Here is a 25636-nt window from a genome sequence, read left to right on the forward strand (position 1 = left end):
GCCACCAATTTCGCTTGGGTGCCTGCTCCTCCTGGCACAAAGACTCCGCGGATGATCTTGTCCTTCCTTAGATGGCATAGGAAGGGCTCCAATGCACAGACAAACAAGGCCGGAGATAAGGGGCATCCTTGGCGTACCCCTGACAGTATAGGGAATGGCTGCGTGTGGTACCCATTGACACTCACCACACTATTTGCCTTGGCGTACATAATGCGCAGCATGTTCAATACTGCATCCGGGATTTTTAGACGCTGCAAAGCTGTAAAGAGAAAAGTGTGAGACACCCTATCAAAGGCTTTTTGGAAGTCCAGACTTAGGACTCCTAATGATAGGTGTCGGTCTGTGTAATATTGTATCACATCTCGCAAAGTGGTAAGACTATCAACTATCGATCTCCCTTTCACAGCACACGTTTGGTCTGTGTGTAAGATAAAGCCTAGAATCATGCGAAACCTGCGTGCTAGAACCTTGGAAATCAACTTGTAGTCCGTGTTAAGCAAAGAAAGAGGCCTCCAATTCTGTAGGGAGGTCGCTTCTCCTTTCTTGTAAAGGAGTACGATGATGCCTGCTGCGAACTCCGATGTAAAACTGTTGAGGGAAAAGGCAGAGGTTATCATGTCTAAAAAATCGTTACAAATAAGTTCCCAAAAGGTCTTATAAAATTCCCAGGGCAGACCATCTGGTCCTGGGCTGGAGCCTGGTGGGGCCGTGCCAAGTGCTGCGAGGAATTCTTCCCCTGTGAAAGGTCTTTGTAGGTAGTCCTGCTGGTCTCTGTTGAGACCTACATCCGCTGCTGCGCAATATTCATTCACATCTGAAAGTGAAGGGGGGTTAACAGGTGCCGCATACAGGTTTGTATAAAAGGTTCGAGCAATTTCCTGACATGCTGATACCCCATGTTGACTCTTACCAGTGGCATCTTGGAGGGTGGTGAGCAAAGTATGTGTGCTTTGCGCCTTTTTAAAAAAGGACGTGCATTTCTCATCTTCTGGAAAGATTTTCACCCGTGATTGAAACATAAGAGCTTTGCTCCTTCTCCCCAACCATGCAGACATTTCATGTTTTATGGCTCGCACATCCTCCACCACATTCTTCCCCGCCGCCCCCAGTTGCTGAACCAACACCAGGTTGTTTTGTAGGGCGCGGATTTCCTTCCATTCCGCCTGGCGCACTAATCGCCCTTGCGTCTGGAAGAACAACCGCGTCTGAACTTTTACCCATTTCCACCAGTGGTAAAGGGAGGGGAAGCGGGGTTTTAACTTGGCCCATTTCGCATAATGTTTTCGGTATTTGGCTGTAATGTCTGGGTTGCGCAGAAGATGGCTGCCAAGCTTCCAGGCCCCCGGGCCTTTTTGCGGGCGTTGTAATGTGTTTACAGAGACACATAGCAGCTGGTGGTCAGAGAAGGGGACAGGTGTTATCGAGCATGAGACAGTTTCAAGAGCCTTGGAAGCAAACACATAGTCCAACCGTGATCGAACTGCTCCATGATCCGCTTCCCACGTAAAACCTGTACCTGGAGGGAAGCAACGCCTATATGTATCATACATGCTTAAGTCATTTATCAGCTTAGAGAGGAGGTGAGAGGTGTGGTCCAATGTATAGCTGGATGTTTGCCCCTGCCGGTCTTTAACACGGAGTATACAGTTAAAATCCCCTACTAAGAGCAAGGGGGTAGACCCTGTAAGTAAAGGCTTAAGGAGGTCAAACAATTCCGCTCGGGCCTGTTTGTGCGGGGATGCGTATACGTTGCACACCCGGAGCGGTATACCATCCATCAGTAAAGAAAGTAGGACTGCTCGCCCAGGGACTAATACTCGTTCTTCTATTATCTGCCAAGGTCTCCGCTGAAAAAGCACTACTATACCATCGTTTTTTCCGGGGCCTCCAGACCAGACAGATGGGCCTGCAGACCAGCAGGTTTGTAAGGATGTATAGCGGGGCTGGAAAGGAATGTGGCATTCTTGTAAACAGATGACATCCGCTTGTACATTTTTACAATAGTCAATTACCATAGCTCTTGTGAGATTTGTATTCATACCTCGTACATTACAGGATGCTACAGTGACTGTCATTACAATGTGAAGAAGAAAGAAAACCAACATCGACATATTTACAACTGAGAGAGGGTGGGCTCAGAACTGATCAGTTTGTCGTCTTGCGACACCAAATCACTCTCCGGAGGAGGATATAGAACCTGGGTGAGGAGCTCTTCTAAATCCGGGGTGGCTTCTAAGTCTGTGGCCTGAGTACTGGGCGCCACAACTTCTTGTGCTACATCTAGATCTAGGTCTAGAAGACCCTCCTCGGAGTCCGAGAGGGAGGATAGGGGGGCGTACCTGTTCCCCCTGGAGCCTCTGTCGAGGGAGGATATGCGCCTACGTGCTTTAACAGAGGAGGCCCTTGTATTTATATTTTTTGTCTCCCTAAACTTGCGTTTGTTAGATGCGCTCGTTTGCCAGCCGCCATGTTCCATCTGCGTGCCATCCTCCGCTGATGTCCCCTGCACAGGGTGTGTACCCTTACTTGTCGTTTTTTGCCTTAGCTCATGCACCACCTGCTCTACCATTTCCTCCACACGTTTCGCTTTGCCCTCTGTGTCTGTGCCAGGATGCTGTCCAGCTGGGGGTGTCCCTGGGTTAGTGTCGGGATAGGGAGGGAAGCGCATCGCCGCAGAGGCCGATCCTGTGGTTGGGGGGGAGGGTTGGGGTCGCGCTGCTCGGAGTTCTTTGCGCCTCCATGCCTGCTGTCTAAGACGCGCTGCTTCCGCCTGCTCTGCCACTTCTTCTGCGCTGGGACCTGGCGTGACTTCCTCCTCTACCTCACTCCATAGGTCAATGTGCAGCTCGGGGGGTTCCTCTATCAGATCTTCCCTATCTTTAGAGTCTGTATGTCCTGCACCTCTGCGGATTTCTATCCCATCCACTATGCCCACTACTTCTGTTTCGGGGGGGTCCTCACTAGGTTGGGGGGGCACGGGGCTGCCAGATGCGTGTTGTGAGCTCGGTTGTGGTGGGGGGGCTGTTTGCGGTGGTGCTTGGCCAGGGCCTCCCGCTGCCGATGCATAAGAGAACTTCTTTCTAGGGCACCCTCTAAATAGATGCTGTTCACTACCGCATAGGTTACACTTTTTCGGAACTGTGCACTCCTGCATTTTGTGCTCCAGACTACCACAGTTGCGGCAGGCCAGTCCGGAACACTGTTCCTTTGCGTGACCAAATTGGTGGCACATTCTACAGTAGAGGGGTTGTCCTGAGTATACCAAAAAACCTTTGTTTGCCCCTAGTGTGAAGGTCTGGGGGGGGTGCGCCAAGCCTCGCACACCGGTCGGGTCTTCTTTAAAGGTAACCAGATATTTTCTTTTGCCGTTCCATATACCACACATATTTTTTATTTTTTGACCCCCTTTAACCGATGCACAATACCTAGATAGAAAAACATCTATGAATCTTGGATCTGTGTACGGGTTGTACATGTGAACAATCAGAACAACATCTTTAGGGGCGAACAGTGGGGTAAGCCTGATTCCTTCAAATACCCCTTGGCCCCTGCGCTCATCTGCAATGCGCAAAACTTCTTTGCAAATGGATTCACACGAAAAGGTAACGTCAAACAGACCCCTTTGTGAGAAATCTTGAACACATTCTATCGCGCGCTCTGATATTGCGCATTCTTTTTTTAACACTTCATCTACCACAAAAATAACATTCTTATCTTTTCGTAAATTCTCTTCAATGTCTATCCTGACTGTGTTAGGTATATAGTCAGTTTTATTCATCCCCGTATTTGTGGCAAAGGTGGTCATACTGCCACCAAAAGCATGGCGTCGTGGCTCAGGACCACGCGATCCTGCCAAAGCGGGGGATGGGTAACGTTAACAACTGGCGGTATAGGATGGCAAAGTTTTAAGTTTTAACAGAAAACAAACGGGCAGGTGGGAGCGGAGGCAGCCGCCACTGCGCTTGGTTCAAATCGCGCCCTCCCCTCAGTCCAAAAAGAGGAAGTGATGAGCTGCAAATGGGGAGGAGAGGGGGGTGCGCCCAGGGGAGCTTACGATTCCCCGCTCCGGGCCCTGTCTCTTCCCCCCCCCCACCCCCCCCGAGAATGCTCCAGTACAGCTTAACTCCAAGACAGAAAGCCCCGGGGCAGGGGGGCCTCCGTGAGTCAGCCGGCTTACCTCCGCTACAATGTTGCAACCGGCTCCTCCAGGAATCTCTGCCGGGCGCTTCACGGAGGCAGCAGGTGCTGCGGGGGATGAGCCCCCGCTCTCTCCTCTTGCCGCGATAAATGCGAGCAGCCTTTCCTTTGCGCTTTCGGTGGTGCGGACTCGCGTCTCCTCGGGAAGGTGACAGAGGGGTCCCGATGACCAGCCGGTCCTCGGGAGAGGCAATGCGCGGGTCCGGAAAGACTCTCCTGCAGCCCCAAGGGCACGGCCGGAGCCGCTCCGGGGGGGTTCAAGCGTCGTTGGTCTCTGCTCTCCCGTGGGGGGTCTCTGGTCCTCACAATCCCAACAGCGAAGAAGGGTGACCTTCAGTGTCAGGGGTTTCAGCCTGGTCCCGGTCAAGCCAGGTGCCGCAGGCCCGACCCGTCCACTTCAGGAGTGCCCCTAAAAGAAGCCAGCTGGTACACTGTCCCTAGAAGCGCAGCCTTGCCCCGGACAAGCCAGGGAGCGAAGGCCCAGCCCCTTAGGTCCAGCAACGCAGGCGGTGACCTAGGTCCGAGCGCCGTCCCCCTTAGTTGCGCAGCCTGGCTCCGGACATGCCAGAGGCCGCAGGCCCAGCCGTTCGGGCGTCTCTTCCCAACCTTTAAGCAGACTCAAGCTGTAACTGATAAGAACAGATTTTTTTTTTTTTTTTTTTTTGTAAAAATAGTCTATTTATAAATATGTTGTGTTTTTCATATACAGTTTAACCAATCCCATTCAGGGTGGTGTACATTTAAACTTGACTAGGTGGTACACGCAGGCAAACCTATCAGTTTTTCCATTGAAATATTGCATTTCTCAGTTCAAAGTCAACATTTTATAGGTGTATTGTTTGGTGACACTCTATTGTCGTTGAGGAGTCCTAATGCTTGTAGCCTTTGAATTTTTTGCTTTGTTTTGGACATTTCTGGCTTGTTATTTTTGTTTCTAGGTTTGTTTAGCTTTTTTTCTATTTGTCTCCCTGGGGGCCTTTTTGCTGTTCCTGGTGTCTGGGTCTTTATTCTGTTCTCTGGATCTGACTCTGAGTCTGTTCCCCTTCCTTTATTTGTTCAGTTTGTGGTTCGGGTTCGCTGGGCTGGCTGATGTGTGTGTTCCCTGCGTCTGGGCTGGGAGTGCGGGGGCTCTCTTGACTCTCTCCTTCTAAGGTTCCGTCTATTGTTCCCTGTTGTGTCTCCTCTGTGTCTGTGATGTCTATTGTTGCAATTTCTATGTCTTCTAATTCGTGGTGTACTATGATGTTTATGTTGGTTTGGTCGTCCTTCTGTGTTTCTTGGATTGTTTGTGTTTGTGTGTCATTTTCTTGTGTCTGGGGTGTTTTGTCTATGTGTGGGTATGTGACTTGTTGTTCCAGGGTGTCTGTCTTTTTTCTATCAGTTCCCTTGCTTTCCCCTCTATCTTTTTCTGCTTCTTTTGGTTTTTCAGTTTCTATTTTGTCCTTCTGGTTTCCTTTTTCTCCTAATGGTTCTCTTATGCTAGGCCTTTCTCTGCGCGGGCAATTTTTATATAGGTGGTTGCTCTCGCCGCATAAGTTGCATTTTTTGGGTGCGGTACAGTTTGGGGCTGTGTGTCCCTTCCTACCGCAGTTTCTACATATATCCCCTGGGCACCATTCCTTAGTGTGTCCGAATTGAAAACATGCCCTACAGAAATTGGGCTGTCCCGGGTAATAAAGGAAACCCCTGTTTGGGCCAATTGTGAAATTGAGGGGTGGATGTTTTGTTCCCCCTATCCCTTCCTCATCTGCCTCTAGGATACACATGAATCTCCTCTTCCCATTCCAAACTCCCCATTCATTTTGTAGTCCCCCCCCCTCCTCTTACAGACTGGCAGTACCTTTTCAGGAAGTTTGCTATGTCTGATGGGGATGCGAAGGGGTTGTACATATGTACCGTGATTGGGATTTCCCTGGGTGTTGCTAAGGGGGTAATGGTGTACCCTTCTAACTCTGCATGGCCTTTGTTTTCATTGAGATCGAAAAGAAATTTTTGATAAATGTCCTCATTAACAAAAGTTACATCAAATAGTCCTCTTATTTTAAAGTCTTGCAGGCATTTCACTGCTGTTGGCTGTATTTCAAAAACTTCTTTGAGGACATTGTCCATTAGGTGGGTGAGATTCCTCCTATGTTTTTCCTCCTCCTGTATTTCAAATCGTACGGAGTGCTTGATGCCTGGGGGGGTCGTCCTGCCGTTTGTGTTGCCATTTGGTAGTGGTCCTCCTCCTCCTTGGTGTCTCCTTCCAGCCGCCGATGCGTAGCTTCGCCCGTTTTCCATGGCGTGATGTGGTGTGTACCCCCTGGCCGAGCGCAATGCGCGCCTGGGGGCTCACTTCTTTTTTGTCTCCTTTGCTTTTGTTGCCCGTCTGCCTCAGCTCGTTACGGCGGTGCGTGCGTGCCCCCTGGCCGTGCACCGTCCGGTGCGCCTGGGGGCTCGCTTTTTTAACCTGCGTGCCTTTCTGGTGTCCTCACGGTGGTGTCGACAAGGGGACCTCAGTGGCTGTGTGTGTTTTCCTCCTTTGGCGTGCCCCCTGGCCGAGCACCGTCTGGTGCGCCTGGGGGCTCGCGGTTTCTTTCAACTCCCGTCTGCTTTTTCCCTCTCTGCTCTGGGGTTTGCGGGATGATAGGGGGGGTGGGGGGGGGTGTCCCCGGGCCGAGCACTGCAGGTGCGCCCAGGGTTTCCCCCTCCTCTTTGCTCTCTTCGATTCCCTCTTTGTTTGGCGTGCCCCCTGGCCGTGCACCGCCTGGTGCGCCTGGGGGCTCGCGTTTGAAAAACGGGTTCTGTGGGTGCCCTCGCGGTGTTTGGTACGGCTGGGCTTCGTTCCGTTGTGTCCTCGGGGCTCGTTGTCGTCCCTGGCTGCTGCTCTCTCTTTTGCGTGCCCCCTAGCCGTGCACTGCTTTGTGCGCCTGGGGGCTCGCGTTTCTCCTCGTGGTAATTTTCTCCGGGTTGGCACCGTTTCAGGTGTGTCTGCGGGCCGGTCCTCCCCCGCCCCCCTTTGCTCACCTGTTGTCCTGGTCGGGTGACCAGGTGTCCCTAAGGTCGAGGTGGTCTGCGGGGTGTAGAGTGACCCTGAGCCGAGCACTTTTCAGTGCGCCCGGGGTCTCTCTGCGTTTAAAATCCAAGTTCGCCACGCAGCTATGTGCGGGTGAAAAGGTCCGTCCGAGTTGCAAGTGTAGGCTCCCTTTAGCAACACCAAGGAACAGATTTTTTTTTTTTGTAAAAATATACTTTATTTAGAAATTTGTTGAGCACATATACATTTTAACCAATCCCATAGGGTGGCATACAGTGTAACCTGTGTAGGGGGTGCATGCAGGCACCTGCCTACCGGTTTTCCATCGAGATGTTATTCATAAGGCTCTCACTTTTATATTGAAGTGAAGCAGTGTTTACGTGACCCATTCTGCCCATTTTTCCTGTTTCCATTTATTTTTTGCTATTTCTTGACCCTGCCGTTTAATATCTACATAGTAAAATAACATAATTTTGTCTAGACATATGTGAATTACGTCTTTAATTTCAAGTTGTTTATGTTTAAATAGCAGTAGGTTTCTAGCTATCCATAGACTTTCTTTAGCACAACTGAGAATTCTCCACAAGGTTCTGTCTTTATTTTGTGACAGTGTGCCTCCTATGCCATATAATACAATCTCGTATTTCAATTTTTCTAATGTGGTTATTTGTTTAATAAACATTTGTAAATTGACCCAAAAATCTTTAGCAAATTTACAGTTCCACAAGAAATGCATTATTGTTTCTTCTCCTGGGCATTCTGGTCTTGGGCATTTTGCTGATTTTGCTAGCCCCCGCCTGTGCTGAAAAGTCTTCACCGGTAGGGCATTGGAGACTGCCAACCATGAAATGTCTTTTTGTGAATTTGTAATGTCTGCATGGTTTGTTTTCTCCCAAACCAGTTTTGAGAGTTTTTCAGATAAATTGTTTACCATCTCCATTTTTTCCAATTGTTCCAGCTCTTTCTTCAGTAGTGTTCTGTTCTCGAAACAGTGTTTATCAATCTCCAAAATTTTTAGCATCTTTAGGAAGGGTTCCAGGCAGGCGTAGAGCTTGTTCGGGGAAAAAGGCCACTGGTAATGTATTGTCTCTTTTCAGTATTTTGAATTTGTTGAAGATGTCTCCAACACCGTAGCGAATGTAGTTGGCTGCAATATTTCTGTTCTCCCGTATTGCTTTGAGGCCGAGGCAAAAATAGTTAGTAAAGATGTACAAGTACAGATTGGGCATATTTTTTCCCCCATTCCGTGGGTGTTTAAATACCATGGTTCTTTTCACCTTCTCCATTTTTGAGTTCCAGAGAAAGGTAAACAGGCATTTTTGTAGTTGTCGGAGTGTTGTTTTATCCGGTGGGTAGATTACTGCGAAAAAAAGGATTAGAGGAAGAATGCATGCTTTTATGACCATAATTTTCCCGGTCATGGATAGGGCCCTCGTCTTCCATAGCCCCAGCTTTTGGTTGATCTTTCTCTGGACCGGAGGCCAATTTTCTTTTCCTTCTGGGTCTTGTGAGAATGTTATTCCCAAGATCTTTGTGGGTTGTTTTGTGACTTTTACCTCTAGTTGAGCGAGATTGTTCCAATTTCCCATTGTGAGGCATGAGCTCTTTTCCGTGTTTAGCACCAGACCTGATGCTTGTGCGAAGAAATGAGTATGTAGTAGCACTCGTCTGACCGATGGTGGGTCAGGGCATAGCACGGTTACATCATCCATATATGCTATGCATTTTGCTTGTTTTCCGTCTGCTCCTGGAGCAAAGATGCCCTTGATTACCTTGTCCCTCCTTAGTCTGCAGAGGAGTGGTTCCAAGGCACACACAAAAAGGGCTGGGGAGAGGGGGCATCCTTGGCGTACACCAGATTTTATGTGTACTTCTGTGGTTAGTGACCCATTGACAATTATGTTGCTGGTTGCATTTTCGTATAGCATTTGTATTTTTTCAATGAATTCAGTTGGAAATCCCATCTTGTCTAAGACTTTGAAGAGGTAGGTGTGTGAGACACTATCAAAGGCCTTCTGCAGGTCTAGTGATAGAACTCCTAGTGTGTTACCTTCTGCTAAAGCTCTGTTGATGGCGTCTCTGATGGTGATGAGGCTGTCCCAGATCTCCCTGCCTGGTACTGCACAGGTCTGATCTGGTTCGATCACCGTTTTTAGGACTCTTTTAATTCTATTTGTGATCACCTTGCTGTAGATTTTGCTGTCCCCATTTAGCAAGGTAATAGGTCTCCAGTTTTGTATGTTGTTTGCGTCTCCCTTTTTGTGGATGAGTTTGACTGTTCCTTGTGTAAATGATTGTGGGAAGGATTTCTTTCCCACACATTCTGCGATTGTTTCCATCAGGTCTCTTGCTATGGCCTTCCAGAAAGTTTTATAAAACTCCCAGGGTAGGCCGTCTTTGCCTGGGGCGGAGTTTTTTGGCGCGTTTTGTATTATGATCATTAATTCTTCTCCTGAAAAGGGTTTATTTAGGAATTGTTTTTCGTCTGGGGATAGGCCTTTATCATAGCCTTCTAGTAGCTCTTCTCTTGCCTTTGTATCTGAGTTTTTTTGTGCGAATAGTTTGGAGTAGAAGCTGTGAACGATGTGTTCAATGTTTTTTTGGTCTGTTGTCGTGGTGCCCTGTGCATCCACCAGCTCTTCCATGGGCGTGTGGTTGCTTTTGGCTTTTTTGAAAAAGAAAGAGTTACACTTTTCATCGTTCTCATACTGGAGGACGCGTGAATTGAAGATAGTTTCCTTTCCCTTTTTGTTGAACCAGTTTTTGATATCTGCCTTAGTCTTTTTTATGTCCTCTGAGACCTGTATTCCTGCATCCTGCAGTTCTAAAAGGTTTGTGAGGGTGTCCTGTAGCTCATTATATTCAATTCTTTTTTCTTTTGCAATTTCTTTCCCCTTTCTTGTGAAGAATGTTTTTGATTTTACTTTTATGTTTTCCCACCATTCTTGTAATGATGGGAAGTTCTTTTTGTCTCTTTTCCATATTTCATATTGTCCTATGAAGGCTTCTTGTAACTCTTGTGTGTCTAGGAGGGTGGTGTTGAGTTTCCAATATGCGCTGGTTTTGTTTGCCATATTAGGGATTGAGACTCTCGATATCAGTGTTTGATGGTCCGATAGGCAGCTATCTTCCAAACTAGAGCTGATGCATGTGATGTTCTCTGAAGCTAGGATGAGGTCTATTCTAGATATTGTGTTTCCATCGTCTGATATCCAGGTATAGCCTGTGGTGTTTGGATTGCACAATGTGAAAGAATCTTGCAGGTTGAGGTTGTTGATTATTTCTAATAGTTTCTTTGAGGACTTGTCTAAAGAGTAGGTTTTGCATTGTCCTACTCTGTCTGTTTTTTGTAGTATGCAGTTGAAGTCCCCTAACACTATGGTAGGTGTGCATCCTGTCAGGAAGTGTTGCATGTTTTCGAAAAGTTCGTATCTCTCGTTTTTTGTGGTTTGTGCGTAGACATTGCAGATACGGAAATTTTGACCCTGGTAGTTTATGTGTAACATAACTGCCCTTCCATGTTCTATATTTTCTTGTTTAGAAATGGAGAAAAGGTGGCTTTTGAAAAGGAAGACTAGCCCTGCATTTTTGTTTCCACCCCCTGACCATATGGATGGGCCCAGGTCCCATTCTTCCTGTAAAAAGGAGTAGTTGTAGTTGAAAGGTAGATGGCACTCTTGCAGGCAAATAATGTCTGCGGTTAGTAGTTTACAATATTCTAGTACGGCTGCCCTTTTGTTGTTTTGTTTCAGACCTCTCACGTTTAGTGTGGCTATTGCGATAGCCATGAGTATATATACGGTGTGGGTCATCATCAAACTTAGTTTGTTTTTTCCTTTCTTTTTTCGATTTCGCTTTGTCTTTCCTCCTCTCTTGGGTTGGAGTTGCCTATCTCTTCCTTGCTACCTAGAAAGGGGTCTAAAAATAAGCTATCTTCTGTATCCATCTCACTGGTGTGAGACGATAAGGTTTTTTGCAGGGCTTCATTCAGGCCTGACAAGTTGATGCCTTCCGCATCATTTAGACTTGCTAGGCTGCTGAACCTATTTGTTGTGTTGTCAAGGGGGGAGGAGGTCTTCTAGTCCCTCAAATGTGTTTTCGTTATTTTGTGACGCATTTTTCCTTTTGCTCCTGATCTGTGAGGCTTCTTCTGTATGTTGCATTGCTTTGTTAGTTTTCCTTTTTAGGATTCTCTGTTGGGTTCTGTCTGTTTGCGCACATATTTTTTCATACTCCTTGTCTGCTGCTATTTGGTCGTTTGTACGGGTTTCCTCTATCATTTTGTTTTCTTCTTCTTCCTGATCATTTTGTTCTATCTCCATATCTATATGTTTTTTGTTCCTACGTGATTTTCTCTGTTTGTTTGGTAGTGCTTTTTGCCACTCTTCTTCTGTGTTGTGTGTGTCTTCCATTCTATTCGGTGTAGTTGGTGTTATGTGTGTGCTCGTCTCACTGTCTTGTGTGCTGTGTGGTGTTGGTATTGGTAGTGGCTGTGAGATTATTATCAGCTCTGGTTGCTGGCTGTCTTGTGTCTCTGGTACTGTGTCTATTGTGGCACCACTTTGAGTTATATCAGTGTCGCTTGTATTCGTCTCTGTTTGTGTGGGTGTGGCCTCTTTGTCACTGCCCTGTGTTTGGTGTGCACCTTTCCTTTGTGTTTGGTTGTCTACTTCCCCTTCTGTTTGTGTGTTTGGGAGTGGGCTGACCTCATCTGTCCTGTTTGTGTTTTCTTTTTCCCATTCTTTTTTCTTTGGCTTGTCAGAGGGCGCATGTGCGCTATTCTGACTTTTTAACGGGCATTGTTTATAGAGGTGGTCTTTTGTACCACATAGGTTGCAGTCCTTGGCGGTCTCACATTGTTGTGCTTTGTGGCCTTTTATTCCACAATTTCTACAAATGTCCCCTGTGCACGTTTCTTTGGTATGTCCAAATTGGAGGCATTGCCTACAGAATATCGGCTGCCCTGGGTAGTATAAAAAAAACCTATTTGGGCCAATAGAGAAATTCAGGGGTTGGTGTTTTGTCCCTCCTACACCTGTGCTATCCGGGGCTAGTACTACCATATATCTCCTCTTTCCGTTCCAGGCCCCCCATTCATTTCTTAGTTCATTTCCTCCCCTGATTTTACTGCAATATCTCTGCAAAAACATCTCTATTTCGCTTGCTGGTGCGAAGGGATTATACATGTGGACTGTGAGTGGTATTTCCCTGGGCACTGTTATTTCCGTGATTATGTAACCTTTCATTTCTGGGTGATTTCTGTTGGTGTTTAGATTATACAAGAAACTTTGGTAATCAGTTTCAGATCCTAGCGTTATGTCGAAAATCCCTTTTTTTCTAAAATCCTGAATGCACTTTGTCTGTGCAGGCTCTTTCTTAAAGATTTGGCGCAGCACTACTTCCATTAAGTGTTTAATGCTGCGTTTTTCCTTAGCGCTCTCATCAATCTCGAATCTAACTGTAAACCTAATGTTAGACATTGGCGTGTTACCTTTGAGTCTTGGGTCGTCTTTGGCGTAGTAGGTGTTGTCACCGGCCGCTGCTGCGTAAGATCTTGGTGCTGCCGCCGCCATGTCGCCTTATGTGTGTGTGTGGCCCCTGGCTGAGCGCCGTGCGCGCCTGGGGGCCGATCGCCGTCCGGTGTGCCTGTGGGGCCCCTCCTGCGTGATTCTTGCAATAATCCGGTGCGTAAAAAAGGTAATAAATAAATCCGGTTTTTGGAGTGTCCCCGGGCCGTGCACCTGCCTGGTGCGCCCGGGGTATCTCCAAAAGGAAGGGGGTGAGCCTCTGCTTCTTTGTGGGGTGCCCCCTGGCCGAGCACCGTCCGGTGCGCCTGGGGGCTCGCGTTTGCGGAATGCGGGTCTGCTGCTGTCCCCTTCTTCGTGCTCAGTGACGTGAGGGGGGGGGGGGTGGATTGTGCCAGCCTTAGCCCGTTCTTGGATAACTGCAGTGCTTCGCGTGAAATCAATGCCTCTGGTTTTTGAAGTGTCCCCGGGCCGAGCACCTGCCTGGTGCGCCCGGGGTGTCTCCAAAATGGAAAGTGGTGGCCCTCTGCTTCTACGTGGCGTGCCCCCTGGCCGAGCACCGTGTGGTGCGCCTGGGGGCTCGCGATTGTAAATATCGGGTCTGCCTCGTTGACCTCTCGGTATTTGTGTGGCCCGTTTCCTTCGTAGATGGAAGGAGAGATTTCTTTCGTTTTTTGCGTGCCCCCCCGGCCGACGGCCGTTCGGTGTGCCTGGGGGCCCCTCCTTCGTGGTCGTTGTCGCGATGCGGATCTAAGACAAACTGTGCCCTTATTCCGCTAGAATGCGCTACGAAAAGGTAACCAAATCCGGTGTTTGGAGTGTCCCCGGGCCGAGCACCTGCCTGGTGCGCCCGGGGTGTCTCCAAGATTCGAAACGAAAAAGGAAAGCCGTCTGCCCGCTGTTCTCTCTGTGATAGAGGCTCACCTGTGCCGGCCCGTTTGAGTGACCCTGGGTCGAGCACTATGCTAGTGCACCCCTCAAGTCTCCAAAAGCACCGCGCAGCTATGTGCGGGTGATTCCTCCGATGTAAGTGTGGCCCCTTTCAGGACAAAACTGGGATCGACGCAGCCTTTCCACGGTGCGCAGCCTTGCCACGGTCAAGCCGTGGAGCGAAGGCCCAGCTATCTCCAGGAATCTCGGTTTCAGCTGCCCCCAACCAGATCCAAGTGTATTTTTTTATTTTATTTTTTTCCTGTGTCAGGGCGTCATTTCTGGTTCAGATACATCAATCGTCACCTTCCACAACACCCTTTTTGCTCGTCAGTCGTTGGTAACAAACTTGGCAACAAGTGCGCAAGCTATCCCGTTGACCTTTAACCTGTGAAGGGAAAAGGTCACGTTAGTCAAATACATACAGTAAATTTTTACATTTACTTTACCTGTCTTCATCTTCCCTCTCCTCTCTCCCGTTGCCAGACTGGTTCCTGGATTGAAAGGGAAGAAAAGAAGAAAAACAGTTTAGTGGCCCCGCTAGGGCCCCCCCCCCCATTTAAGGGTTCGGGGACCCCTTTGGGTCCGCTGTCGTCGCCGTCGTTGCCTGAGTCTTCCAGGGCCCCCCCGTGTAAGGGTACAAGGGGACCCCTTTGGGTCCTCAGGTTTCGTCGTCACTGTCTCCATCTGATCTGTCCAGTGCTGCGTAGTCTCGCAGGAGGCTGTGGATCATTTTACGGCATGCCAGGGTCGATGTCTCCTTTTTCCCTACTACCAGGCGGTTTCTGGAAAACAAGAGAACATCTTTGAAACAACACAGGAGCCACCAGCAACTCTGGAGGTTTTCTAGTGCATGTGTCCCTGGGAACAGTCCATACATCACGGAGTCAGCAGTGATGCAGGTGGTAGGGATCCAGGCCCTAAGCTCCGTGCCTAGGGCCTTCAGCAGGTCCTGCGCGTACGTGCACTCCCAGAAGAGATGGTATGTTGTCTCGTCTACGGTGCACCCTCTCGGGCAGGACTTGTATCGGTTGAGCCCTCTTGCGTGCATGAAGGCTCTCACGGGGAGACCCCCTTGGATGGCCATCCATGCGATGTCCTTGTGCTGATTTGTCAGGCGCTTGGATGCTTCGTTTCTCCACACGTGATCCGCCGTGGCTGAAGGGAGGGAGCCGATCGGCTCACTGATCTCTCTTGCTCGTATCAGGCGTTGGAGAAGTTTTGGAGTCCACATGACGGGGCGAACTGCCACACAGCCATACTCTCGCACAAACTTCTCCGCTTCCTTGTAGAACCACGGGGTCTCCCAGTTGTACGGGACGGAGCTCACCCACTCTGCCCATCCCAGGCGCCTCCATGTTGGCAGTAGGAAGAAGCGGGCCATCAGGAAGCCGGCGTGACTTTCATCTTTGGACCTCAGGGTGTTCCTCACGCAGTGGCACACGAAGGTCCCTCTCAGGATGGTGGCGATGTCTGGCACTCCTTTGCCTCCCTTGTCGTGGGTCTTGAACATCACCGCCCTCTTCACTCTGTCCATCTTCGAGTTCCAGATGAAGTAGAAGATCATTCTCGTGATGGCCTTAGCTGTTCTGGTCTGCACTGGCCATACCTGGGCGACATACTGGAGCACTGGCAGGGTCTCGTTCCGCAGGACCAAAGACTTCCCTTTGATCGTCAGCTTCCGGAGGCTCCAGAGTCCCAGCTTCTGCCTAGTCTTTGCTAGTCTTTCCTCCCAGGTCTTCTCCGCTGCACCGTCTCCGCCGAACCAGACTCCAAGGATCTTCATGAAGTCCTGCTTAATGGGGAATGGCAGTGGGTCTCGGGTCGGGGTCCAGTGACCGAAGAGCAGGGTTTCTGACTTGGCGCTGTTGATCTTAGCTCCAGACGCCTTCCCAAACTCGATACAAGTCCTCTCTAGCTCCTTCACAGACGGTCCGTCTGCACAGAATACGGAGACGTCGTCCATGTAGAGGGAGCACTTCACTTCTCCTCGTCCTCCGCTCCCTGGTACCTTCACACCTCTGATGTTCCTTTTTTGCCGGATGCGTTCGGCGAGGAGTTCGATCACGCAGATGAACAGGAGGGGGGAGAGCGGGCAACCCTGCCTCACCCCCGACAGGACGGGGAACGGATCGGTTCTCCAGCCATTTACCAATGCCGTGCTGGAGATGTCTCTATACATTGTTTTCACCACGTCACAGAAGAAGTCGCCCAGTCCCAGAGCTCTGAGTGTCCGGTCCATGAACTCATGGGAGACGTGGTCGAACGCCTTTTCCTGGTCCAGGCTGACCAAGGCCGTCGGGACCTTGCGGCCCTTGACGTACTCGATCGTGTCCCGGACCAGGGCCAGACTGTCCGCGATCTGCCGTCCCGGTATCCCACAGGACTGGTCAGGGTGGACTATCTTCTCTATTACCTTCTTTAGGCGGTTGGCCATCACTTTTGCGAGAATCTTTTAGTCCACATTGAGGAGAGAGATGGGCCTCCAGTTCTTGAGGTCTTCTCTCTCTCCCTTCTGCTTGTACAAGAGTGTTATCATACCTTCACGCAGGGATTGCGGCATACTACCCTTGCCCGCCACTTCCTCGTAGAGGTCTAGCAAGTCTGGTCCGATCAGATCCCACAGTTCGACATAAAGTTCCACTGGGAGACCGTCGTTTCCGGGCGTCTTGCCTCTCTTGGAGGTCGTAGCGGCCAAGTGCAGCTCTTCCAGGGTGAAGGGCGCGTTCAAGCCCTCTCTCTCCTCCGGACCCAGTGTCTTCGAGATCCCCCCTAGGAAACTGTCCGCCTGGTCTCTCTCTGACGACTTTGGTGAGTAGAGTTCGCCGTAAAAGTCTGTAACGACTTTCATGACTTCCTCCTTCTCTCCTTGGAGGTTGCCCTCCGAGTCCCGAAGCTCAACCAGCGGTGTGTGGGTCGAGTGAAGTTTCTTGAAGAAGAATGAGTTGCATTTCTCGTCCTTCTCTAGGTTCTCGGTTCTGGTCCGGAAGATGATTTTCTTAGATTCCACCCTAAAGTGCTCTGCGAGCTCTTTTCGGGTGTCCTCCAAGTCGTCACCCACGTCCCATCCCCCAAGCTCGAGTTCGTACAGTTGCTGCAGTGTGCTCTGCAGTTTCCTGAACGTCCTCTTTGTTTCCCGTGCAGCAGCTCTGCTTGCATCCTGGAAGAAGCTTCGGAACCTGGCCTTCACCCATTCCCACCACTCGCTGGCGGAGTGAAAGAGGTCCTTCATGTCCCTCCACTCTATGTACGCGGTTCTGAGGTTCGCCACTAACTCCTCGTTTTCCAACAAGGAGCAGTTCAGTTTCCACGATCCTGGTCCGGCGGGGAACTTCCCTGTAAGTTCCCCCTCGAAACTGACTGCTCTGTGGTCAGAGAAGTGGACGGCGACCATGGAGCTTCGCCCAGGCTTTACTGTTGGGGAGGTGAAAAGGAAGTCGATCCGTGAACGCACGGATCCGTCCGGCCTACTCCAGGAGTAATTCCTGGCGTTCGGCCCCATGCACCCGATGGCGTCATGGAGGGACGCCTCGCCTATCATTTCCACCAACAGCCTGGACGTCACGTCCATCCCTGCAGAGCCAGACCCGCTGCGTCCATCCAGCTCTACTATGCAGTTGAAATCACCACCCATCAGAATGGTTCTGGAGGTCACGAGTTGCATCCTGAGCACCCTGAACGTCTCAAGTCGCTCATTCTTCTCTGGGGGGGCATAGACGTTGATGAGCCTAACGGGCTCACCAGCCCACGAGCCGTCCACGACCAGCACTCTGCCGCTGACCTGCTCGGTGACCTTGTCCACGGTGAACTGCCTTCCCCTGATTAGAATGGCCACTCCAGACGATTTGCAATCGTTTCCTCCAGACCAGAAAGATGGCCCATGCGTCCACTGCCGTTCGAGCTGGCTGTACGACTGGGCGTACGGAATCCCACATTCCTGCAGAAAGCAGATATCTCGGTTCTGGGTGGCCAGGAAGCGCAACGTGCCGACCCGCCTGACCTGATCCTTCATGCTTCTGACGTTTAGGGTGAACAATGATATCGCCATTGTCTCCGCGCTATCGGTCAGTATCTGGTTTCGAACCTACTGGGGATGAAGGCCCTGGGGTGCTTCACTTGGGTCTTGGACCCCCTGTTGGTTGTGATCTCCCCTTTCCTCCGGGGCATGCTCGGTGCTCTCAATGGACACTTCTGTTCCTACTTCTGGGGTCCATTATGCTGGTTCCGGTGGTGGTGTCACCATGGAGAGCTGATGGTGGAGTTGTTGGAGAACCGAATAGGTTTCCACTAACTCCTTGTCCTCCTCCTCATCTTCCATTTCTGCGTTGTTCCCGGTACTCTCGGTGTCTCTTACGAGGATGACGGCGTCGGCGTTGTCTTCCTCTTCCTCGGTGGTGCCTGCTGTGTTCACCTTCTTGCTGACCAGGAAGTCTTCTCTGGCCTGCATCTTCCTTTTGTTGGCGTTGGCTCGCTGGGGGATTTTCTCTGGTGTTGTCCCCTCCTCCAATGTCTCCGGCTTGGGTCCGGGTTGTGGTGTTCCGTGCGAGGCCGCCCTGTTGATTCTGGCGCTGGTGCGTCTCTGCTCCTTCGCCTCTTCCCTGTCCTTAGTGGCTTTTTGGTGCAGCGTCTGGGATCGGACCTGACTCCATGACTCCTGGAGCCTGTCGTCCTCGTCTCCGCTGCTGTCATCGGGTTTCCCCTTCGTTTTCTTCTTTTTCTTTTTCCTCTCTTGCTTCCCTTTTGCCTTTGCAGAGTCATCATCTACCTCTGTCACCACTTCCTTGACCTCTGGTTCCGGCGCTGGGGTTGGTTCCGCTGGGGCTTCCTCTGGCGGGGCTCCTTGTGGTGCTCCGTCCTCGGGGCCTCCCATGGGTTGGTGTGTCTCCTGGGGCGGTGTCGTCTCAGCTGGTGGTGTTGGGTCCTCTGCTGCGACTGGTCCCGCCTTGGGGTCCTCTGGGGTCTTCGGGCCTGTTCCTGTGGGTATCGGGTTCACAGGAACGTGGCCTCCCTTATCTCCCTTCCTGGGTGCTGCTGGTGGTTTGGCAGCCTCGTTTCTGGCTTCTGCCAGGAGGGTGTTTAGTCGTGCGTTGGCTGCCGGGGAGACTTTTGGTCTGGTGTGTCTCCAGGTTGGGTCCCATGCGGCGGCCGCTGCGTAACTCTTTGGCAGGTCCGACTTGGGGCATCGGTAGTAAGAGTGGCCTTCCCCTCCGCAGAGGTTGCAGATCCTGATCCCCTTGCATGTGCCTGCGTCGTGTCCAGACTGCTTGCAGATCCTGCAAAACTTCTTTGGGCAGTCTTTGCCGGCGTGTCCCACTCCCTCGCACTTCCTGCAGGTGAAAGGTTGACCCGTGTAACGGATCTTCCCCTCGTCCGCGCCTAGGTAGAAGGTTGCCGGTGGGTGCTTTAATCCGTCCCTCCCTTTAGGATCTCTGTGGAGGTCGATGGTCGCTCGCCAGGTCGTGTTCCAGACTCCGACGGCATCTCTGACCTTTGTGGGGCCCCCCTGGAGGGTGCCGTACCTCATGAGAAGCGACGCGATGTCCTTGTCTGGAATGTGTGGGTTGGTCATCTCGACCGTCACCCTCTTCTCTGAGGTCTCTGGCGCTACTAATGTCGTCAGGGTGAACCTGTTGTAGGGTGCCTCTTTCTCCTTTGCCTGGAAGAAATCCCAGTACTTCCTGAAGAGGGCCTGGGTGACAAAGCTCAGGAGAAAAATCATGCCTGAGGCTGAAGCCTGGCAGCTTAGTACATCTGCCACTGGGACCCCCGCTGGTTCGAGAACCTTACTGAAGAACGTGGATCTTTCCAGTATGGCCCCTGCCTTATCTTTTAACTCCCACCGCATGACCTGGGCGTGCCTGTGGGTGACGTTGTACCCATTGAAGGGTTCGGGGGCTGTCCCTTGCCTGGTCCCTGCCTCCCCTTTCCCTCCGGTCCCTGGTTGAGCAGCTTTGGGGGGTTCAGGTGCACCTGTTTTTGTCCCTGGGGCTTTGGGTCCGGGGGTTTTGGGCCCTGAGGCCTGAGGCCCTGGGGCCTTTGGGGCACCAGCCTTCCCAGCGCTGGTGCCTGCTTCTGCAGGTGCGCCCTTACTTACCCTTGGGCCATTCTCCCCAGGGGGTTGGGGTTCTGGGCGTCCGGTGAGGGGATGCCGTCTGGGATGTTCACTGGGGCTCCAGTGTCCATTTCTTCCATTTTGGAGGATTTTGGGTCTACCAGTAATTTTTCTGGGTTACCGCCGGGTTTACCGCTTTACCTTGGGTCCTCCGCCTGGATGCCTGGGGTGTCTCCCAACAGACCACAATGGTCTGTAGTGCAAAGAAACACTGTCCAGTCACTCCCTAGAGCTAAGGCAGGGTTATAGGTGTTGCCACCTAAGCATAAATCCCCTTACCAGAGGTCTGGGTACTGTACAGGCCTGTGAAGGGTGTTAGGAGGTTTTTAGGCCTCCAGCATTAGTCCACCCAAACGCCGAGAGTGCGTAACGTTACCTACGCTCTAACGCTGACCACAGGTCCTTGGGGGTTCTATTTTGTGTTCCTAGTGAACAAACAGGCACCAGCACTCTGGTGTCCTTCCTCCGTGTATTTTTTTTTTTTTTTTTTTTTTTTTCTTTGTCAGGGCGTCATTTCTGGTTCAGATACATCAATCGTCACCTTCCACAACACCCTTTTTGCTCGTCAGTCATTGGTAACAAACTTGGCAACAAGTGCGCAAGCTATCCCGTTGACCTTTAACCTGTGAAGGGAAAAGGTCACGTTAGTCAAATACATACAGTAAATTTTTTCATTTACTCTACCTGTCTTCATCTTTCCTCTCCTCTCTCCCGTTGCCAGACCGGTTCCTGGATTGAAGGGAAGAAAAGAAGAAAAACGGTTTAGTGGCCCCTCTAGGGCCCCCCCCCATTTAAGGGTTTGGGGACCCCTTTGGGTCCGCTGTCTTTGCCGTCGTTGCCCGAGCCTTCCAGGGCCCCCCCCCGTGTAAGGGTACAAGGGGACCCCTTTGGGTCCTCAGGTTTCGTCGTCGCTGTCTCCATCTGATCTGTCCAGTGCTGCGTAGTCTCGCAGGAGGCTGTGGATCATCTTACGGCATGCCAGGGTCGATGTCTCCTTTTTCCCCACCACCAGGCGGTTTCTGGAAAACAAGAGAACATCTTTAAAACAACACAGGAGCCTCCAGCAACCCCGGAGGTTTTCTAGTGCATGTGTCCCTGGGAACAGTCCATACATCACAGAGTCTGCGGTGATGTAGGTCGTAGGTATCCAGGCCCTAAGCTCCGTGCCTAGGGCCTTCAGCAGGTCCTGCGCGTACGTGCACTCCCAGAAGAGATGGTATGTTGTCTCGTCTACGGTGCACCCTCTCGGGCAGGACTTGTATCGGTTGAGCCCCCTTGCGTGCATGAAGGCCCTCACGGGGAGTCCCCCTTGTATTGCCATCCAGGCTATGTCTTTGTGCTGGTTTGTCAGGCGCTTGGATGCTACGTTTCCCCACACGTGATCCGCTGTGGCTGAAGGGAGGGAGCCGATCGGCTCACTGATCTCTCTTGCTCGTATCAGGCGTTGGAGAAGTTTTGGAGTCCACATGACGGGGCGAACTGCCACACAGTCATACTCTCGCACAAACTTCTCCGCTTCCTTGTAGAACCACGGGGTCTCCCAGTTGTACGGGACGGAGCTCACCCACTCTGCCCATCCAAGGCGCCTCCATGTTGGCAGCAGGAAGAAGCGGGCCATCAGGAAGCCGGCGTGACTTTCATCTTTGGACCTCAGGGTGTTCCTCACGCAGTGGCACACGAAGGTCCCTCTCAGGATGGTGGCGATGTCTGGCACTCCTTTGCCTCCCTTGTCGTGGGTCTTGAACATCACCGCCCTCTTCACTCTGTCCATCTTCGAGCTCCAGATGAAGTAGAAGATCATTCTCGTGATGGCCTTAGCTGTTCTGGTCTGTACTGGCCATACTTGAGCGACGTACTGGAGCACTGGCAGGGTCTCGTTCCGCAGGACCAAAGACTTCCCTTCGATCGTCAGCTTCCGGAGGCTCCAGAGTCCCAGTTTCTGCCTTGTCTTTGCTAGTCTTTCCTCCCAGGTCTTCTCTGCTGCGCCGTCTCCGCCGAACCAGACTCCAAGGATCTTCAGGAAGTCCTGCTTGATGGGGAATGGCAGTGGGTCTCGGGCGGGGGCCCAGTGTCCGAAGAGCAGGGTTTCTGACTTGGCGCTGTTAATCTTTGCTCCAGACGCTTTCCCGAACTCTATACAAGTCCTCTCTAGCTCCTTCACCGACGGTCCGTCTGCGCAGAATACGGAGACGTCGTCCATGTAGAGGGAGCACTTTACTTCTCCTCGTCCTCCGCTCCCTGGTACCTTTACTCCTCTGATGTTCCTGTTCTGTCAGATGCGCTCGGCGAGGAGTTCGATCACACAGATGAACAGAAGGGGGGAGAGCGGGCAGCCCTGTCTTACTCCTGACAGGACGGGGAACGGGTCGGTTCTCCAGCCATTTACTAATGCCGTGCTGGAGATGTCTCTATACATTGTTTTCACCACGTCACAGAAGAAGTCACCCAGTCCCAGAGCTCTGAGTGTCCGGTCCATGAACTCGTGGGAGACGCGGTTGAACGCCTTTTCCTGATCTAGGCTGACCAAGGCCGTCGGGACCTTGCGGCCCTTGACGTACTCGATCGTGTCCCGGACCAGGGCCAGACTGTCCGCGATCTGCCGTCCCGGTATCCCACAGGACTGGTCAGGGTGGACTATCTTCTCTATCACTTTCTTTAGGCGGTTGGCCATCACCTTTGCGAGAATCTTGTAGTCCACATTGAGGAGAGAGATGGGCCTCCAGTTCTTGAGGTCTTCTCTCTCTCCCTTCTGTTTGTACAGGAGTGTTATCATGCCCTCACGCAGGGATTGCGGCATACTGCCCTTGCCCACCATCTCCTCGTAGAGGTCTAGCAAGTCCGGTCCGATCTGATCCCACAGTTCGACATAAAGTTCCACTGGGAGACCGTCGTTCCCGGGTGTCTTGCCTCTCTTGGAGGTCGTGGCGGCCAAGTGCAGCTCTTCCAGGGTGAAGGGCGCGTTCAAGCCCTCTCTCTCTTCCGGACCCAGTGTCTTCGAGATCCCCCCTAGGAAACTGTCCGCCTGGTCTCTCTCTGACGACTTTGGTGAGTAGAGTTCGCCGTAAAAGTCTGTAACGACTTTCATGACTTCCTCCTTCTCCCCATGGAGGTTGCCCTCCGAGTCCCGAAGCTCTACCAGCGGTGTGTGGGTCGAGTGAAGTTTCTTGAAGAAGAATGAGTTGCATTTCTCGTCCTTCTCTAGGTTCTCGGTTCTGGTCCGGAAGATGATTTTCTTAGATTCCACCCTAAAGTGCTCTGCGAGCTCTTTTCGGGTGTCCTCCAAGTCGTCACTCACGTCCCATCCCCCAAGCTCGAGTTCGTACAGTTGTTGCAGTTTGCTCTGCAGTGTCCTGAACGTCCTCTTCGTTTCCCGTGCAGCAGCTCTGCTTGCATCCTGGAAGAAGCTTCGGAACCTGTCCTTCACCCATTCCCACCACTCGCCGGCGGAGTGAAAGAGGTCCTTCATGTCCCTCCACTCTATGTACGCGGTTCTGAGGTTCGCCACTAACTCCTCGTTTTCCAACAAAGAGCAGTTCAGTTTCCACGATCCTGGGCCGGCGGGGAACTTCCCTGTAAGTTCCCCCTCGAAACTGACTGCTCTGTGGTCAGAGAAGTGGACGGCGACCATGGAGCTTCGCCCAGGCTTTACTGTTGGGGAGGTGAATAGGAAGTCGATCCGTGAACGCACGGATCCGTCCGGCCTACTCCAGGAATAGTTCCTGGCGTTCGGTCCCATGCACCCGATGGCGTCCTGGAGGGACGCCTCGCCTATCATCTCCACCAACAGCCTGGACGTCACGTCCATCCCTGCAGAGCCAGACCCACTACGTCCATCCAGCTCTACTATGCAGTTGAAATCACCACCCATCAGAATGGTTCTGGAGGTCACGAGTTGCATCCTGAGCACCCTGAACGTCTCGAGTCGCTCATTCTTCTCCGGGGGGGCATAGACATTGATGAGCCTAACGGGCTCACCAGCCCACGAGCCGTCCACGACCAGCACTCTGCCGTTGACCTGCTCGGTGACCTTGTCCACGGTGAAATGCCTTCCCCTGATTAGAATGGCCACTCCAGACGATTTGCAATCGTTTCCTCCAGACCAGAAAGACGGCCCATGCGTCCACTGCCGTTCGAGCTGGCTGTACGACTGGGCGTACGGAATCCCGCATTCCTGCAGAAAGCAGATATCTCGGTTCTGGGTGGCCAGGAAGCGCAACGTGCCGACCCGCCTGACCTGATCCTTCATGCTTCTGACGTTTAGGGTGAGCAATGATATCGCCATTGTCTCCTCGCTATCGGTCAGTATCTGGTTTTGAACCTACTGGGGTTGAAGGCCCTGGGGTGCTTTACTTGGGTCCTGGACCCCCTTGTTGGCCCTGCTCTCCCCCGTCTTCCGGGGCATGCTCGGTGCTCTCAATGGACACTTCTGTTCCTACTTCCGGGGTCCATTGTGCTGCCTCCGGTGGTGGTGCCACCATGGAGAGGTGATGGTGGAGTTCTTGGAGAACCGAATGGATTTCCTCTAACTCCTTGTCTTCATCCTCGTCCTCCATTTCTGCATTGTTCCCGTTACTCTCGGTGTCGCTCACGAGGATGACGGCGTCGGCGTTGTCCTCCTCTTCTTCGGTGGTGCCCGCTGTGTTCACCTTCTTGCTGACCAGAAATTCTTATCTGGTTGGCATCTTCCTTTTTTGGGCGTTGACTCACTGGGGGTTTTTTTCCGGTGTTGCCCCTTCCTCCAACGTCTCCGCCTTTGGCCCGGGTTGCGGTGTTCCGTGCGAGGCCGCCTTGTGGATTCTGGCGCTGGTGCGTCTCTGCTCCTTTGCCTCCTCCCTGTCTTTGGTGGTCTTCTGGTGCAGCGTCTGGGATCGAACTTGGTTCCATGATTCCTGGAGCCTGTCGTCCTCGTCTCCACTGCTGTCCTCGGGTTTCCCCTTCGTTTTCTTCTTTTTCTTCTTCTTCCTCTCTTGCTTCCCTTTTGCCTTTGCAGAGTCTTCTACCTCCGTCTCCACTTCCTTGACCTCTGGTTCTGGCGCTGGGGTTGTTTCTGCTGGGGCTTCCTCTGGCGGGGCTCTTTGTGGGGCTCCGTCCTCGGGGCCTCCCATGGGTTGGTGTGTCTCCTGGGGCGGTGTCGTCTCAGTTGGTGGTGCTGGGTCCTCCGCTGCGACTGGTCCCGCCTTGGGGTCCTCTGGGTTAGTCGGGCCTGTTCCTGTGGGTATCGGGTTCACAGGAACTTGGCCCTCTTTGTCTCCCTTCCTGGGTGCTGCTGTTGGTTTTGCAGCCTCGTTTCTGGCTTCTGTCAGGAGGGTGTTTAGTCGTGCGTTGGCTGCCGGGGAGACCTTTGGTCTGGTGTGTCTCCAGGTTGGGTTCCATGAGGCGGCCGCTGCGTAACTCTTTGGCAGGTCAGACTTGGGGCATCGGTAGTAAGAGTGGCCTTCCCCTCCGCAGAGGTTGCAGATCCTGATCCCCTTGCATGTGCCTGCGTCGTGTCCAGACTGCTTACAGATCCTGCAAAATTTCTTTGGGCAGTCTTTGCCGGCGTGTCCCACTCCCTCGCACTTCCTGCAGGTGAAAGGTTGTCCCGTGTAACGGATCCTCCCCTCGTCCGCGCCTAGGTAGAAGGTTGCCGGTGGGTGCTTTAATCCATCCCTCCCTTTAGGATCTCTGTGGAGGTCGATGGTCGCTCGCCAGGTCGTGTTCCAGACTCCGTCGGCGTCTCTGACCTTTGTGGGGCCCGCCTGGAGGGTGCCGTACCTCATGAGAAGTGACGCGATGTCCTTGTCTGGGATGTGTGGGTTGGTCATCTCGACCGTCACCCTCTTCTCTGAGGTCTCTGGCGCTACTCCTGTTGTCAGG

At 51.9% G+C, this 25636-nt stretch overlaps 1 protein-coding gene and 1 pseudogene across 1 annotated transcript; both read right to left on the minus strand.

Annotated features, from left to right (window-relative positions):
* Positions 1-14329: 14329 nt before the first annotated feature.
* LOC146816813 (uncharacterized) lies at positions 14330-17209 on the minus strand. Its single transcript, XM_085609577.1, has 2 exons — positions 16536-17209; positions 14330-15731 (listed from the first exon to the last, which is right to left on the minus strand). Exons 1-2 carry the CDS (start codon positions 17207-17209, stop codon positions 14330-14332), a joined length of 2076 nt encoding a protein of 691 aa, XP_085465703.1.
* A 3466-nt stretch (positions 17210-20675) lies between these two features.
* Positions 20676-23555, minus strand: LOC146816814 (uncharacterized; annotated as a pseudogene).
* Between the last annotated feature and the right edge of the window lie 2081 nt (positions 23556-25636).

Source organism: Triturus cristatus, chromosome 6 (assembly GCF_964204655.1).
Source record: "Triturus cristatus chromosome 6, aTriCri1.1, whole genome shotgun sequence".
NCBI lineage: Eukaryota > Metazoa > Chordata > Amphibia > Caudata > Salamandridae > Triturus > Triturus cristatus.

What these genes read in the sequence shown, in the direction of transcription:
- LOC146816813 (XM_085609577.1), bottom strand. Translation starts at nt 17,209, where the DNA reads ATGATAGGCGAGGCGTCCCTCCATGACGCCATCGGGTGCATGGGGCCG. An exon ending in TCGGAGGGCAACCTCCAAGG is followed by an intron (nt 15,732 to 16,535) that starts AGAGAAGGAGGA and finishes CATCTGCGTGAT; the next exon opens with CGAACTCCTCGCCGAACGCA.